We start from the raw sequence: 19,122 nt of genomic DNA, 5'->3' as shown, positions 1-19,122 counted from the left end.
ATTCAAGGAGGTTCTGAAATCGAATATTAAACGAAGGTCCTGAAATCAAATGGTGGAGATTCAGAAATATTCAAGGAGGTTCTGAAATCGAATATTAAACGAAGGTCCACAAATGATTGAAGTGGTCCTAAAATTGAATTCTGGAGGTCCAAACATAATTAACTTAAAGGATTTCCTTAAATGAAGGTACTTTTGACTAATTCAACGCTCCGTGAATACTTACGGACCCTTAAATAATGATTATTTCGACTAATTTCGCGCCTCATAAAACCGCGTAAAAGGCAACTTGTATGAAACTTGGCAATTTTTTTCTAATTTAAAAAAAAAAAAATTATATGATTTAAAGATCGATCTACAAACTAAAATGTGAAGCACATAGCTTAGAAAATCGATGAACCTTAAGACATATTTGGTAATTCTAATATTATCAATATGCATTGATTACGTAATGCATTATAATATCTAAAAATATCAGTTAAAACGAAAGTACATTTTCAGAAAATCCATATTGGTTTCTTTAAACCGATGGCCGACGTTTGTGAAATACTTTGTAACAAATAACATTGAAAGGTAAGGCCTTATGCTCTTTTTGAGACTACAATCATTTTAAAGATGAGTTTTTAGCTTGATACTAGGCTAGCAGCCAAAGCGATTACTTCCTTAACAGTGAAGTTGACATTTAATGGAGGTCTATAGATCTAGAACATACAGTACTAATATATTTTGACAATTCGCAGTCAACATGCTTATGGATATACAAGGGATCATCGAATAGAAACGGACCAGTCCGTGGGGTAGTGGGTCATGGGGAGGGACAGGGAGAGGGAGTAAAGGACCGGGAAGCGGGGGGAAAGGACGATTTGACATTGGAGCAAAATGGGTGGGATTAATAGGCGAGTGCCGAAGGACTCCTAGATTTAACGAGTGATCATATTCTGGTTAACGTTATTCACGATAACCAATTGATTATCCTATTTATTTTATAGATTTTCTTCATAATTTATCGATATTTTCATCATGAATTTTTAACTTTGTGTTTGGCGGATTGATATCAAAGTTGTGACGTTTAGAAAGTTCGAGATTGAAATTACTGAATTTAATTAACAGTGTGAATTATCCGAAATTTATTGCACTGGGAATTTTCGATAAAACACTGCTATCGTTATGATAATGTCATTTCTTGTATTATTATTGTTCTCCTTATTTGGTTAATGAAAGAGGGCCTTGAAATTTGCCCTGCCAGGAACAGATGAAATGACAACCGATTGCCGAGCGGAACACAATTTCACAAATCCATAAAAACATATAGACATTTCCCCCAACACTAGTACTTTTGTGCTGCAAATTTTGTGAAAAATCAAGATTTCATACAAGAAAATACATTTTCTTATTCATTGATTTAAAGATTGATTAGACGATTAAGGTTTTAATTTGACTTATTGATATAGGAGTCAATTTTAGCATTTTGAGATGTCATGAAGCATACCGAACAGTCGACTTCTCATAAAAAAGTAACTGTTCGGAAATCAATTTCAGTGAAGTTCATATCTGTTCTTGAAATTAGCTGTTTTGGGTCTTCTGCTTTTTGTCCCCGCCAAAATACGTCAGAGGTTCATAATGATCAACACCCATTCGTTTGTCTGTCACAGATACTACTTCGAACCAGGTAATATGATTTTGCTGATATTTTACAGTTTTGACACCTCATGTATTATCCAGCACCACCACTAAGATTCGACAAATTATACATCAGTCATTTACACTTAGAAGGTAAAAAAGACCCTGTCTCCAATATTGAATATTTCCATCAGACATGTCAGTATCAAGTCAACACCTTGCGGTGATTCCCAACTTCTTGGTTTTTATTTTGATACTGCCATTTTCAATACGGATTTTCCTTTTTGACTACTCCTTTTGACTATTGCCAAGAGTTCACCAGTTCGATATTTTTTGTATATTACCATTCAGTTAGTTGCAGAATTTTTTAATTACCATACTATATAAACTATATTAATTATATAAACCCATAACTACACACTCAGTATGAACCAAGTGAAATTGTGGAGAACTAGCGGTGGGGCCTGATGAAATGTAAGGCAGTCGTTACACTAATTACATTGACAACGTTCAAAAGCAACACATTTGGTGTCCACAAAAAGGCACTATTGGTAATTCGTATTATATAAAAATTATACGATATTTAAATATCTTAAGCTCACATATGGTTATCCAACAATATAAAACAATGATAATGTTCCGATTGAATGTTTGACAGTTACAATACGGCGTGTGCACCATCTAACTAGAAACGTCTGGCTTGCTATCTCATACTTAAGAATCACGGATCAAACTAAAGCATTTTTGGCTTGTATTGTTATATCCCCATTTGACGAGTGAGTAGTTTATTGGAATAACAATTTAGCCGTCATTCCGTTCATCCGAATTTAGTCTCATTAGAATTTACTGATTTCCAAATTGGTCTTTAAAGATTGGTTATGCGTTGTACGCGAGTGGATTGATTAGTCGAAGTCACCTCGTGGGTCAGACATTCTGTGTCTCCCAATTTAGTGGCAATTATATCACCTCCTAAAGGGATTGATTAATTTCTTATTTACTATGTGGTTACATGTTTATATATATGGATTGGAATATGATGTATACGATTTAGGTTGCTGTCAACATCAACTTCCTGTTTTATTGATTTTTCCATATTTTCATTATATATGGTATCGGGTGGGATTATTTAATTCCTATCACAAAAATGCGTACAAATTCATGATGAAAGTAATCATACATACAGTATATATTTTCAGAAAGGTTCCCTTTTGAAAGATGGCTTCAGCTAGTCCTGGAAGAGGTTTCACCTCTGAAGATATTTGCTCTTTGTTCAGTTCAAGTAACACTGACGAAAAGATTTTAGGGACTTTGGTTGCATCACATGGAGAGCTGGATGATTTAATGCGATCGACAGATCTTTCGGACGAGACATGCGGACTTCTTATACACCTGTTTGCCCGTGTTTCAAGTTGTAATAGGCCTTCAAATCGCCAAAATGTGTTAGATCTTCTTAAATTTGTCGGCGAATCTCCTATTCTTGATAAAAGAGGTGCTGATTTGTTACTTCGTAAACAAGACAACGAACAACATTCTTATGCATGCATCCTTAGAGATTATATATCTGTGCTTCAAAAGATTAATACCGTTATGCCTGCGTCTATGGTGTCAGCACAGAAAATAGGACTGTTAACCTTACTTCAGAAACAAGTGGAAGATGAAGAAAAACTGCAAGGCGACGAAGATATTAAAGTGCAACTAAACTATCTTCATAGCAACATACTGGTTAAAATGGCAGAAAAAGCTCAAGAGAAGAAATCCGACAGACTGAAACGGGAACTGCCCGAAGATAAGTGGAAACCACCGGACGACTTTCGAAACGTACCGGTGTTACCTGTAGAGAATGATTTGATTTACGAGACTCTTTTTCTGAGAAAAAACAAAGCCATTGGTCGGTATAATAATCTAGATCATTATCTTGATGTTCAATTTCGTTTATACAAAGAAGATTGTGTTGTACCCTTACGAGAGGCGTATGAGGAGTTCATATATAAAGATAAAGATAAGAAACATTTCCGAATGGATTCTGGTCGAATCTATAGAGATATCAAAATCTGGAAGGGAACGAGTACTTCTCCAGAACATGGAGAAGTGTTCATTGTTGAGCTCAGCATTGACCATAGAAAGCGCATTAAGTGGACCAATTCAAGACGACTGACATTTGGAGCTCTATTGATAATGTCATTTGATCGATTTAAGTCGACTTTTTTCGCTGTAATTGCAGACTCTGACCCAGAACGCTTGAAGAATGAAGGGCTCTTTAAAGTTAAGATATATCGAACTAGACAAAATCAACAGATTCCAAGAGATACACCTGGAATTATTTTAGAAGCAACATCTGCGTACTTTGAAGCCTATTATCACGTTCTTCTTGCTTTACAGTCGATTGGGGACTTTTTACCGTTCGAACGATACATCGTCGACTGTAACAAACACATCGATTTACCGAAGTATTTAGCTAAAGATCCGGAAAGAGCATATGATTTAATGCCTATTATATTAGGTGACGTAATCGGTGATGATAGTTACCGATTAAGAAGAAGCTACCCTGTTACGGTTGCCGACACTCAAAGTTGGCCAACGAAGGAACATCTTAGAATGGACGAGTCTCAAAGAAAGGCCTTCATATCAGCATTGACGAAAGAATTTGTGCTAATACAAGGTCCACCAGGTACTGGCAAAACATATCTTGGACTGCAGATAGCAAAAGCTCTTCTTCATAATAGGGACGCTTGGCAGCCCGAAGACATCGAAGCGGGTAGACGTTTTCGAAACCTCCCGATAGATCGAAATACAAAAAAGCCTTGCCTTTTAGTTGTATGCTATACCAATCATGCCCTTGACCAGTTCATCGAAGGTATTATTAACTTTCTTCCTCGGCATAAAAGAGAAATTCATAGACATAGACATATTGTTCCAGAAGTGATAAGGATAGGAAGCCGTTGTAAGAATGAAGTTGTTGAAAAGTTCTCCATCAAGAATTTTAGGTATATGGTAAAAGAAGGAGGAGAGCAACAACAAGTAATTACGAATGCTGAAATGGCAAGGCAGAAAGTTCTATCTATCCGAGCCGCTTTGAAGGCCATTCAAGGTCAACGCATAGTTGTCAGCCTAGCCAACTTCCAACAAGTGATGGAAGAAAGGCACGCACAGCTCTTTAATAATCCTGCGAATACTTGGTTAGACTGGCTTAACGCCTCAGAAAAGAAATGGTCAGAGGGAACACAAAAGAAAAAACAGAACAACAAAAGCAGAAACAGAAAATCAAAACAAAAGGAAGAAGATAATATGGCGGACGTCATTGCTGAAACAGAATATGAAGTTAACGAAAGATCACTCGACGAAGATTCTAATTTTGAATTCGATGAAAATATATTGGGAGTAAATGTAGATAAACAACTTCAGAAAATGCTGACTGGAATTATTGATGTTTTTTATCAGGAGAGATTGAGGGAAGAAGCAGAGTTAACACTGGATGAATTAAGAGAAGGTCCAACAGCAGACGACAGAATGATGAAGAATGCCAAAGACTTATGGAAACTGAACTTAAGTGATAGGTGGAAGATGTATCGCTATTGGTTACGTCTATTTATAGAATTCCTAAAAAACGTACTTAACACAAAGGAAGAAGAATTTAACAAAATATTCGAAGAGTACAGAAAAGCAAAAGCCGAAATTGATGAGGCAATTTTAAGGAGAACATCAGTTATTGCGATTACAACGACTGGGGCAGCAAAATACCACGACTCACTAATGAAAATCGGACCACAAATTACGATTATTGAGGAAGCCGCCGAGGTCCCCGAAGCTCATATTGTTACAGCAATAAATCCAGACTGTGAACATTTAATACTAATTGGAGATCACAAACAGCTTGAACCAAAGCCAGCAGTACGAAAGTTAGCCACTAAATTCAACCTGTCAATTTCTTTGTTTGAAAGAATGCTTAACAATGGGCTGCATTACAACTGTTTGGAGCGTCAACATCGCATGAGGCCTGAAATTTCTGAATTAGTTCGGCACATTTATCCTGTACTTGAAGATAACTACAATGTACACGAGTACGAGGATGTAGGAGGCATAAGTCATAACCTTTTCTTTGTCTCACACGAATGTCCAGAGCAATTTAATGAGGACGGAAAGAGCTTCTCGAATGAACACGAAGCAGAATATGCCAAACACCTCTGCACATATCTATTGAAACAGGGGTATCAGCGATCAGAAATCACAATTATTGCAGCTTATACTGGGCAAATGTTCCTCTTAAGAAGTAAAATGCCACGAGGCCAGTTTGAAGGTGTAAATATTTGCGTACTTGACAACTACCAGGGTGAAGAAAACGAAATTGTTATACTGTCATTAGTACGCAGCAACGAATTTGGGGATATTGGATTTCTTCGGCGAGAAAACCGTATATGTGTTGCTTTATCAAGAGCTAAAAAGGGACTGTATGTCCTTGGAAACAGTCAAACGTTGGCACAAAATTCACAGGAATGGAAAAAGATAATAACAAAGATTGAAACAACACATATTAAAGGCAAAAAAATTAATCTTTTAGGAAAATGCCTGCCGCTGTACTGTCAAAATCATCCGGAGATCAAACTTTTAGCGGCGTTGCCTAAAGACTTTCAAAAGGCTCCGGAAGGTGGGTGTGAGCGCAAGTGTGAAATGAGGTTGGACTGTGGTCATGTATGCCGACTACATTGCCACCCATACGACAGAGATCATGAAGAATATGAATGTAGAAACACGTGCTACTTACGTTGCCCAGAAGATCATGCGTGTAGAAAAGCATGTCACTTTCCAAAAAGCTGTAACTGTTCAGTTATCATGAACCGCCATCTAGAATGTGGACATTTTGCAAAGCTTGAATGTCATTTGGATCCTGCGGAATACGATTGTAAAATTCAAGTTCAGCGTGAGCTAGATTGCGGCCATAGCGTAACTTTAGCTTGCCATGTTGACTACAGTTGGTACAGGTGCACACAAATTGTGGAAGGAATGCGTGAATGTGGACATGACTTCGAAAGAAAATGTTTTGATACTTACTACGAGCAGCGTACTAAATGTTATGTTCGTGTGAAAAAAAGCTTTCCAGAATGTCAGCACTCCAAAGATGTACCATGTTACGAAGACTTAGTTTACCACAAATGCACACAACCTGTAAAAAGGACTCAAGAATGCGGACACGTGCGTATTTTGTCGTGTTCGCAATGGAATAATTATGTTTCACCATGTGAAGATAAATGCGAAAAAAGCTGCATAAATGACCATATTTGTCAACGCACATGCCACTTTCCAGCTCCTTGCTCTTGCAAGGTAAGAATGAATAAAACTCTTCCCGGTTGCAATCACATTGCGAAAATGCAATGTTGCGAAGACGTTAAAAGTTACAAGGATTGTAGTGTTGAAGTTAAAATGACATTGGATCTGTGTGGCCATTCAATCGAACTACCATGCAAAAGAAAAACTGAAATAGAGACAGTTAGCTTGTCAAAGTCTATTAGACATTCACTTGAAAAAGATCTTCAGTGTAATCAGGAAGTTGAATTAGAACTTTCTTGTGGCCATGAAGTTACTGTAAAATGCTGGGAAAAGATCAAGTTGAAAAGATATACAAACTTAATTCAATTAAAATATAATTCAGCTGAAAGCATACTTGGAGCCAAATGTACCACTATTGTTTACTTTAAGTTAAAATGTGGTCATCTCGAATCCGCCGAATGCTGGCAAAAAGGTGAATACGAAAAACAACCATTGACTTCGTGCTTAGATGGAGACGCAGGAATCAAGTGTAAAAAAATGGTCTCACTTGATTTGAAATGTGGACACGCCGTAGAGGTCGAATGCTGGAAACAACATAGGTATACGAATAAGCAAAAAAGAGGGTTGTTTATTTCGCGCATTTACATGAGTGACGCTAATCACAATATGCTAGTTGACGAGCTAGGAATAAAGTGTAAATGTAAGGTTGATCTGAAATTAGACTGTGATCACGTGATGGAAGTTATGTGTTGGGAAAGATATAAATATTTGGCGGGAAAGAGAAGCGACCTCAATTTTAAATGTCAGAAAGACGTTTTTGTTAATGTTCCAATATGTGGACATACCTTGAATTTAAAATGCTTCGAAGAAAAATCCTTCAGCACTTACGATGCCAAGTGCACACATATTGTTATATATAAATATGATAGGTGTGGTCATAGTATGTTGGTCAAATGCTTTGAAAATCAACAGTACAAATCGGCTATTTCCACTTCTAAATTGATACCTCCTTGCAAAGAAAAGGTTAAAAAACTGTTACCTTGTGGGCACAGTGCCACTTTTATCTGTAGCAGTACTGATAAACTTGAATGTACAGAAGAATGCAAATTTAAGCTGTTGTGTGGACATTTATGCGTAAGAGCATGTAAAATTTGTCAGGAAAACAAGACACACAAAGAATGTCAGCAAGTCTGCGAGCAAAGATCGTTTTGCGGACACCAATGTTCTAGTCAAAACTGCATGAAGTGTATGCCATGTACTAAAAAATGTGCGTTTCGGTGCAGCCACTCTGTCTGTAGTCGGAAATGCACAGAACCATGTCCACCATGCGATAAGCCATGCTCTTGGAAATGCAAGCATTTTAATTGCACAATGACTTGTTCTGAAGTCTGTAACCGTCCTCGATGCGAAAAGAAATGTGATAATATCTTACCATGTGGTCACAAATGTTCTGGATTTTGCGGTGAGCCCTGTCCAATCAACTGTAAAGGGTGTGATTCAGTCAACTTTAAAATAGATGTTCGAGAGAAGTCCGGAGCTATAACCGTAACGCTTGTTGAATGCGGCCACTCTTTTGAGTATCAATACTTGGACAGATACATGGAAGACGATAAAAACAGTCTAATAACGACATGTCCACATTGCAACGAACCAATTTATAATCACCCTAGATACAACAAAATCTTAAAAACCAAGAAAACTTTTATTGAGCAAGTAAAAGATATTCTTTCGAAAACTAGAGATCGAAATCTATCTAATACAGCCTTCCCGATTTGTGATGCTGGTAATGTCCAACAGTTCCACAGTTATGTTGGGAAATTTATGACATTCCTTCAGTTGACAAAATACACAGAGTCTGATAAAAAAGAGATTGCCAAGTTAGATCAACTGCAATCTAAAGGGAAGCACCTTTTGAATAAAATAGAGCGCACGAAGAAAATGCATTTACAAGCATGGATTGACTTAGCCGATGAAATCGTACAGACACATTTTGTTTGGATGGCACATATCATTAGTAAAAATGTAGAACTAATTGACAAACGATACATGGTGAAACTTCCGAAACGTTCTTTTGATGTGGATAATGTATGCGAAAATACAAGAGACAATGATATTTCTTATTGGTCGGAAAGTAATTCAGCTGAAACCACCAAGCGTCCCTCAGTGTTAGAAAATATCACAGGAAGGGAAGTAGTTTCGGATTTATTAAATTGTCGCTCGACAGATCAGAAGAACAGATGTAGATTGATACTACGACAAATTCAACACTTCACTGATATTCCTCAAGTAGCAGATGCCATGATGTATCCCAAATTGATGAGTGTAATAGGTACACATGCCCGCGACTGGAAAATTTGTATTGAAGGTAAGACTACAGAATATTTGAATTTCATTGAAAGGTTTGAAGCAATGTAAACAAAACAACTAACCAACAGTACTCATTTTTCAAAGCCTGTTATATTATTAGTTAAATGTTTAACATGTTTATGGTTCACTTGATAGAGTTATATATTGAATTAAAGGACAATTGTTGCAAAACAACTGCTAAGGTCTTTCCCATGAATATTACTTAATCCGAGTGTTTTTCAGAGTAAGAAGTATCCAAAAAATAGAGTGAAATGTAGAATATAATAGAATAAAAATAATAATTAAAAAAAACCCACACATTTTCTCTTCGAAACTCAGCACCAAGTATTCATTGCTTTTGACGTCGTAACTTACACGTCCAGCTGTGTAAAACTTCAATTAAAATATGAAGTGTGTATCTTTTACGTCCTGTGTACTCATGTTGTTCTTACTAAAATTGCTTTAAGTTCCATTTAGTTGACATTAATATATTTATCACGATAAAAAAATAATAATAAAAACTAAATAAATAAATAATAATAATAAAAAAAAAACATTTCCGATTATCAAGTACAGGATCGCCTGTATTACGTACAATTTAAGACAGCAGAATATGCATTTCCGATTATCAAGTTCAAGATCAACACTATAACGTAGAATTTAAAACATAAATCAAATCATTAATGTCGATACGCAGAATTGCAACGAGATAAAATTCAAGGGAAAGAAACGATGAATAAAAGAATGACAAACATTCCACGAAGCAAAAACGTCGTAAAATGGAAAAGTATTTGTTATTAGTTGCATAATAAAATTCTAATGTTTTACGTTTATATAGAAAACTAAGATGGAGGTGTATAACATTCACCAAAAATAATAAACGCACCACAGCAAGTTTGTTGTATTAACATGAAAATCGTTATTTTTCAAGATAAGTATATAAAGTGGGGTATCAAACGATGCGGAATGAGCTAAGGAAGATATTAGAATAAGTTAGAGTTGTATGTCTTGTACCATATTTAAGAATTAGGTAAAACTGTTCCGCTATTCCGATTTACAATTTTTTGTGAATTTTGCAAATGACCTTGACCTTTGACTTTCTTTTGTGATCTCAAGTTGTAGAGCATTGCAGTCTGAACATTTTATTAATGATTGTTTTTCTCTGTCTCTTATCGTTTTCAAAATATATGCGAAAGAAAAAAAGGGGGGATTTTTCAAACTCAAGTTAAGACCATTTACTTTTATTTTTCACCTGTAAAGTTAATATATTCTGACCAATTTTTGTAAGTTGTATGTACTTTCATTGGTTTTATTTTAAAAAAACACTTCCGGTTATTAACTTCCGGTTTGAAGTTGAATTTCAAAGGTCTATAACTATTCTTACACAAATCATACTTTTTTTAAAATTGTAGCACTTAAATCACGAAGTGTTACAAATTATGATAACATAAAAAGTTTTGATCTATTAATTAAAACCTAGTAGGAGAAGAGCGAAGTTTTATTTTTGAAGAAAGGGAAATAACTCTGTGTTTTCTTAGCAGGGTTACTCTGTGCCTTCTGAAGCTATGCACATCTATTTGGTATACAACTCAAATTGATTTCTCTTGAAACGACAAAGTCAAAATGTGGCGGAATAAAACAATGATGATAATAGTCATACGAATAGTAGTAAGGTTTTCCCTTGACAAGGAAAGACCTTAATTACAATACAAAATATAACTTAGTATTATTCATCGTAATTTGCTATCGAAGACTTTAAACCAGATGTACAACAGGCATTGGTAATTATAAGAAAAATAAAATATAGTTATTTGTTATATTTGGGTGATCAATTTTGCTTTTAAGTTTCTCAAGGACGATCTTATTGTAATATATTGTAAGTTAAATTTTGCATTTCATGTATTCTATGTTTATTTCGTAGGTATAATATACATTTGTAGTTTATTAAAAATGTGTCTGAATGGTTAATTAAACAGTGCATTTCTAAATGAAAATTTAAGGAAAATAATAATAATAAATCACGATAATAATAAGAAAGAATGCTAAAACTATAATTCCTAAAACTTCGTTTTGGTGACTTAATAATAAAATAAATATTGCTAAGTACAATTACAAACACTCCAACATAAACTTATGTGTATAATTTTTAATGTGATCGAAGTGTAAAGCTGTCCAGTGACATGCACATTTTTGTGTATATTACAGATCACCTTACACCAACTGTATTATGGCAAAACTGTGTAACTTGTTCGAATAATCACTTAGGTGATGACTGGATTGAAAGCTTCGATCCGAATCTACCATATTTCGAACAAAGAGAGGATTTGGAAGAGCCGAAACGTCTGAAAGGAAATAAAAAAAGAAAGAAAAAGGAAAACAAAAACCCATCTGATCATAGCCCTTTACCAGGTGAACATCAATATGAGCTGGAAAAATATTCCCAAGAATTCCAAAATGAACGAGGACGAGGCAGAGGTAGAGGTAGAGGAAAGGGGCGTGAACGAAGGTCATCCTCACAAAGAGGAGACCATAACACACCACGCGATGATAGTAGATCACTCGATCGTGGTTCTGGTGTAGATGCTAGGCGTGTTCACAGCAGCACAAACCCTGAAGCACAAAACTTTTTGGATTCCCTGTTTCAACCACAGCAAGATGTTCGTGGTAAAAGTGGTGATAATCAAAGACGCGGAGGATTCCGTGGAAGACGACCACCTCGTAGAGGAGGAACACATAGGAATTTCGATGATGAGGGTTTGCAAAATATCAACATTAATCAACAAAATACTCGTTATGGACAGCGTGGTAGAGGCGATGTGCATTTTAGGGAAGGACAAGAAGCCGATGTCGGTTTTAGGAGAGGGGGACAAATTGGATTCGAACAAGGGGTAGATGGTGCGTTTGGGAGAGGAAGGCCCAGGGGACGAGGACGTGGTGGAGAAAGAGGAGGTGGCGAAAATGTCCGGGGAGGATTAGGTCTAGGCAGACGGAGAATAGGTGGACGTAGGCTGAATTGGATTTAGGTATATATAGGTCAACTCACTCTCTTATTAAAGAGAACTCTATATTGACTATCATATCATGAATGGATAATCTTTCTAAGTTTTAAATCAACACACACAGAATATGGTTGTACGCTCATTTTGTGTATTTATCATATTAGACATTTATCATATATTTAGCGAAAAATTATGACTGGAATATAAAGCTAAGTAAAATACGAAATGCTACCTGAATTGTATAATTAGACCTTTTAGTATGGCATTCGTTTTGACCATTACTTTATTTTTACGTGTATAAGGCTTGTCATTTATCCTATCCTTGTTATGCTTCAAGTGTTTACTGGAGTTTGAGTTGCTCATTTATTTCTGTTTTTTTTTTGTACGTGTCATTTCGATAGTTTTATTTTCTTTGTTGTATATGTTTATTTTTTATACAACCGCAAAAAAAAAAAAAAATTGCGGTCTTACATTGTTATGGCGGAGTTGTCAGTACACACCTGGTTTTCATGTGATAACGTAAGTTGTAGTTGACCAATTGCTATGACATTTTTAGTATTTATCCTAATGAATTATATTAATCACTCGAACCTCGGTTTATTTAATGCCCCTATAACCTTTTTTATTCTATACAAATTAACACTCTCTACCTGGAATGTATTTATGATTTTCATGAAATCAAACAGATTTCATAAGATTCATGTCAAATTTAGATTATAAATAAAACTGAAAAGAATGGCATTTTGATTTCGTTCTATATTACAGATGTATATTTTTGGTAATTTATAATTACCAGTATTGAAATTCAATATTGTCCATTTTTATGAACACATAGAAAAAGAAAATGTTTTGAAGTTGTTTTACTTTCAAAAATGCCAAATACCAAATTATTATTCCACACAGAAAGCACTTATGGGACCATACTTATACCAAAACATTTATAGTACTAGCAAGAAAAAGAGGTAGGTAGGTAGGTAGGAAAATCATTTTATTTTTGAAAAAAAATACCTATAGTTTCGGAGGTACTTACCCCATCCCTTTTGAAAACCAGGTGCTTAAAGGGGGAAATTGAATTTATCATTAGAATTGACAGAAAATAAAATTATTTTTGATCCAGATGTCAATGAATTTCTATGGAGGATCTGTTTGATAATTCAGGGTACACGTATTTTAACTGTTTTTGATATAAGATATGAAACACACAAATATCAACTTCTTTATTTGTAGTTCTATTTTGCTTTTTATTGGATTTTATATAGATGACGTATTATCTTTAAACAATCCTAATTTAGGGTATGTGATACATCGCATCTACCCAAAAGTACTTGAGATAAAGGATGCTACAGACACTGTGAAGTCAGCCTCATATCTTGGCCTACACTTAGAAATGGATGGTAAAGGAAAACTATTGACCAAACTTGACGACAAACGTGATGATTTTTCATTCAGAATTGTCAACTTTCATCTGTGGCAACATCCCTTCGGCTCCTGTGTATGGAGTGTTCATATCAAAACTCATACGTTATGCCAGAGCTTGCCAAAACTACGCAGACTATTTGTATCACACTAGAACTCTAACAAATGGCTTCTGGAACAGGGTTATGTTGCTACAAGATTGAAGTAATCACTACAGAAGTTTTATGGTCGTCATCATGAACTCGTGGATCGTTATGGTGTGTCCATCTGCACCATGAAAACTGATTTATTCAACAGGTCATAGTTCTCCTTTCCTCGTTTGTCTACCACGGACATGACTTTTTATGAGCAAATCGGCGGGTGTTTCTAGAAAAGCAGAGGACACGTACCCTACCGGTGCACCTGGTCCGTGCGCCCAGTTTTTAATGGAGTCCGAGTTGCTCATTTGCTTTTGTTGATTTGTGTGTATGATTTTAGTTACTTTATGTTGTCTGTTTTCTATATCTTGTCTTTGTCCCTGGATTACATTCTTTTGATTACCGCTATAACCTTGGTTCCCTTGATTACTCTTTACGAAAACCCCTGCTTGCATTTATCAAAGAGATTTCAGATATCTGTTATGGTGTTCGAGTTGTGATGGGTGAAAAGGGCAACACCCTTTAAAATCGACTTATCTTATTTTTTGTCCGATTTCGAAAAAAAAAATCATTGAATCTTAATAAAAATGCTTGCGTTTTTTAATCAGATTTCAGTATCCCTTATGGTTTCGAGTTTGAAGGGGTCCGAGGGGTCAATAACTAAAAGATCGACGTTTTGTACAACAAAAATTGCGGTCGTAAATTGTATTATGCTGTCGTCGTACGTGTTGTCCTAATCGCCTTAGACACTTGGTTTTCGTCCGATAACTTTAGTTTTAGTTGATCAATTGTTATGCAATTTTGATACTTTTTTAGTAACGACTAGAAAAAAGGTTCCTTTTCACTTCTGAGTTTGTGACCCTTACCGTTAAAATATGTTATTTGCTTAACCAACGTAGAGTAATTAGGGGTCATTATGGCCACACATTTTGTCCGATTTCAAGTTTTTTTTTATTGTACTCATCATGGGAATCCCTGTCTGCATTTTTTTTATCAGATTACAAATATTTCTTATGATTTTCGAATGACAGGGGGTCAAAGGGTCAGTAAATTGTTATCTGAGTTAAAAATTTTATGCAATACAGTGTCCAAACCGTTTGCTGTATCCATAATGAATTGTAACTCCCTATGCGTAAGTCGTTCAAAAAATAATTTTGCGTCCACACTTGTCCCAGCTGTTCAGCGATCGACCGCTGCAGTCGTATCTTGCTCTGCAAAGATTTTCCTATTTTATTGGTCCTATTTCGAAATTATTTTTTGTTGGAGACCCTATGAGCATCCTTGCTTGCTTTTTTCAATTAGATTTCTGATAATTATGACGGTATTTGAGTTATAAGGGGTTAACGAGCCACATCCCCCCAAAAATCAACTTTTTTATTTTTGGGCCGATTTAGAATTAAAAAAAAAAAAACGGATTCCTTATTAAAATCCCTCCCTTCATTTTTCAATGAGATTTTATATATATTTAAGGTTTTTGAATTCTAAGGGGTCCAAGGGGTTACACTGAAAAAAAAATCGGCCTTTTTTTGGGTCTGATTTTGAAATTTTTTTAATGAATTGACCACTGCGGTCTATCACGCTGCGCTCCGCGAATCTTATAATGAGTTTCTGATTTGATATAGGAGTTTTCTTATTTGATTCCTTATTGAAATCCTTGCCTGCTTTTTAAATCAGATTTAAATATTTCCTATCGTTTTCGAGTTAAAATTAGGGGTCAAATGAGCCGCACACATATAGTAGAACATTTTTCACCTTAACTGAATGTCAAAGTTCAGCTTTATTTGTCCAAACTAGTTGTTGTGTCCGTATTGCACTTTAAATACGTATGGTTATACTTATATATGTCAAAGACCTATATTGTATATAATGAGAATAGGTATGGTGTATATATCAAAGAGACAACAATAATGATAAAAATCCCACCAGTTTAAAAATTCCAATGAAACCAAGGCCACCCATTGGTCTTCAATGAATGACGAGGAAATTTTCTTACCACATGGCAGGCTGCAGCTGCCCCCAAAATATATATACATATGTACAACGAATGAGCTGTCTCTTTATACCCAAGTAACAATATACTTTAATTGTCAGCACTTGCCTCATGTAAACAGAGCTCAACATGCGGTGGTCGTATCATGCTGCGCTCCGCGCCTTATCTTATTCCAAAACAAGAAATTATTTCTACCTTTAAAATAATATATAATTTTACTTGATAACACAAACAACATATACTTTCTGACAATGCTCCATAACCTTTTCGAATTTCATATTTTTCGAATTTCCATTTCAGAAAAGTTTGAGTACCAAAAAGGGTGTCGAGGCTAAGCTGTTTACCCGAGCTCATAACTGCCAGGAAAGAAAAATGAGAACTTGCCATAGATGTCACAGCGGTACAAGTTCGAGTCCCGCGGAGGGAACGACAAAAATTTGCTTCGCAATTTTGACAGTTCTAACATCGTTGGGAATTTTTCAGACCCTTCTATAAGTTTACGTTATCTTCCCTGTATTAATTTTCGTCTAATTCTGAGACTTTGTATATATATATATATATATATATATATATATATATATATATATATATATATATATATATATATATATATATATATATATATATATATATAACGTTAATTTTGAGTAAGTTAATGCTGTGTAATGCTTTACAACAACATGTTAAATGGTCATTATGATTTATGTTGTGAAAATATTATCATTATTTTTATGGCTGAGAATAAATATCCCAGTTTCACTTCAATTGTTGCTGTCGCTAAACTATATCGTTTCAGTATAACTGCGATATTTCCCTGTTTATATGTTAAGTACCAGTCCTTATAAAATTCAGACACTACCAATAGTAAAATGATTCATGGTCAAGAAAAACCCACCCAACAGACAATGCTTTTTGTCTACATATGCTGTATTTTCACATAACAACAACCTTTCCTGCATTCAGATTTGCACTTTTTAGAAAATCATAAATTCATCTCACACTAAAATCAACCAAATGAATTCAAATCGATAACGATAACTCTTGCAAAATGCAAATTTTATGTACAATTTATATATTTTTTATCTTAAAAGGGCAACAACAAAATGAAAAACTAGGTTACGTGATCAGTTACTGTTTCTGAGCAAGAAATAAAACTGGATTTGGTGGGTTTTTGATATGCATGAATCACCTTCTGTCTGATTTTGTTTTATAAAGACTGCTACTTAATAATTTTTAATCGCTCACATCATGTTGTAAAATCAGGACATTTTCATTGATTGATTGCACAGGCTACGCAATTATCATACATTTTATTACAGCAATGTCGATAGATATTAATTCTTTGTGTGTTAAAAATATTTTCTTTTGTTGCCTCGATTCGTTTTTGTACAATAATGTAAATAATGATGTGTACTCATAGCATTTGTATGCACACTTTTTTTTCAAACCATAACTTAAACAATATTTGTTCACCTTTGGTTGGTTTTAGAGGGGAAGAAAACCGTTCTTTTATTACTTCATGCGCTAATGCAAAGTGCTTTTTTGCTAGAATAATCAAGGGAACCAAGGTTATAGCGGTAATCAAAAGAATATAATCCAGGGACAAAGACCAGACATGGAAAACAGACATACACAACAAAGAACATGAAGTGACTAAAATCATACATACATAGTAACAAAAGCAAACTCGGACTCCATTAAAAACTGGGAGCAAGGACCAGAAATCAAATCTCGAAATATTTTCGTAAATCTAAAACTTAAAAAAAAGCTTAATATGTAAAAACATAAAGTAGATAAATTGCTACCCTATTTACATGTAATAAGGACAAACGGGTATTGACATGGGACATTTTTCTAATACAATATGAAACAGAATTATATGCATTGATTTTCAAATGAAGTTAATGATGTGTTTTGTTGCATTTTTGTTTGAAAATATTTTCGTAAACTTTAATTATGATTTCGTTCCAGTTTGGGATTACATTTAAGTAAATATGTTTTGCTTTATATACGAAAGAATACAGTTGAATTGATATGATATATTGGTATGGTTTGAATGTAAAAAATAAAAAAAAAGCTTATATATATACGCCGGTCTTCATAGATATGACTTCGTTTTTCATTGAATATTTTGATTGACGCTTAAAAAATTGAAATGCATTATAATGTATATCAATATTTTCACAACGACGGCGAAAAAGAAAACAAGTATTCACGTCTTTAGGCATTAAATTTCTTAGTGAGGCAAACAAAAGCTATTGAAACAGTTACACTGTGTATTGCATACTGATTGAGTTCGGCACCCGATCTACATTCGTATATGATTGCATGACCTAAAATTGATTTTCATTTTGAAATTGGAAAAAAATAACCTCTTTTATCAATAATGTTCTTCTTAATCACATGACGTTTTACCAGCTTGATGGTAGATTCTTCTGGGTTTGTGCTGTTTGCTTCAGTTTGTGTTAACGCAGTTGTTGTCCTGATTTTTATTTTTTTTCTTTGTATCGGTTGTTATTTTGCAGGCGCAGATCCAGGTATTTTGAAATATCAAAGTGGGGTTCAGGCCATTTTAAAAAAAAAGTAATACAATTATTTAAGTGGAGTCCTAAATCTGGAACTCGCTCGATAGAAGTAACGGTAAAATCCACCTTAATATATATCACTTACTTTCTATCTAAATAAAACAAAATCTTGCTAATTTCGTGTCTTCTTTGTCTATAAACGTCACGTTAATACTTCCAATACTGGTGCACTTATACTTTCTGTGCAATAAAACAGGATGGAATCCTACCATTACCTTAAAAATAGTTTAAACGGTTATAATATTTAGACATTCATTCTCACACGCAAACCGACATTCATGAAACTTTCATACCGGATAAAAATATTAATTTAAAGGATTTTTAACAAAATTAGGCAATAAATTGAGCATGCAAATATAACGAACCTTACTAAGTCATCATGCTGAATACAGTTACTGATTAGAAAAGTTTCCACGATTTATTATTTCCAACCAAGACCTCTGTCAAATTCTTATAGGTGTTGTCAAGTCGGAAACTGAATGGTGAGTTCCTCACGAACAATACTATTTACCCGCCAGAATAAACTGTGCGGTTCAACCAAGCATAGAACGGAAAAGACCGAATCCAACCGAGAAAATACGAAATCTCAAACTGATAGAAAAGAAATACCAGGTTCGAAATGTCTGTCCGTTATGTCGTTTAGGTCTAGGTCAAAACGTTAATTTCCATCTGAAATTAACACACATATAAATTGAAATAGGTTTTTATTATCTATGAAAATAAATATCAAATACAAACAAAATTCAAATTTAAGATACAATATAAAATAC

At 34.7% G+C, this 19,122-nt stretch overlaps 1 protein-coding gene across 1 annotated transcript; it reads left to right on the top strand.

Moving 5' to 3' along the window:
* Positions 1–456: 456 nt before the first annotated feature.
* LOC148604754 (NFX1-type zinc finger-containing protein 1-like) lies at positions 457–18,468 on the top strand. Its single transcript, XM_088551202.1, has 4 exons — positions 457–570; positions 2,814–9,244; positions 11,431–12,248; positions 16,068–18,468. Exons 2-3 carry the CDS (start codon positions 2,833–2,835, stop codon positions 12,246–12,248), a joined length of 7,230 nt encoding a protein of 2,409 aa, XP_088407328.1. The 5' UTR covers positions 457–570; positions 2,814–2,832; the 3' UTR covers positions 16,068–18,468.
* Positions 18,469–19,122: the final 654 nt, after the last annotated feature.

The sequence above is a fragment of the Perna viridis genome, chromosome 10 (assembly GCF_037379345.1).
Source record: "Perna viridis isolate PV_CMFRI_1.1 ecotype Kerala chromosome 10, ASM3737934v1, whole genome shotgun sequence".
In the NCBI taxonomy this organism is placed as follows: Eukaryota; Metazoa; Mollusca; class Bivalvia; order Mytilida; family Mytilidae; genus Perna; species Perna viridis.
Note: the sequence above shows the minus strand (reverse complement) of the source record. Positions and strands in the feature narration are given on the sequence as shown.

Excerpts from the sequence above, each read along its gene's own strand:
- LOC148604754 (XM_088551202.1), top strand. The coding sequence starts at position 2,833 with ATGGCTTCAGCTAGTCCTGGAAGAGGTTTCACCTCTGAAGATATTTGC. Across the intron at positions 9,245-11,430 it reads CTGGAAAATTTGTATTGAAG|ATCACCTTACACCAACTGTA; the intron begins GTAAGACTACAG and ends TGTATATTACAG.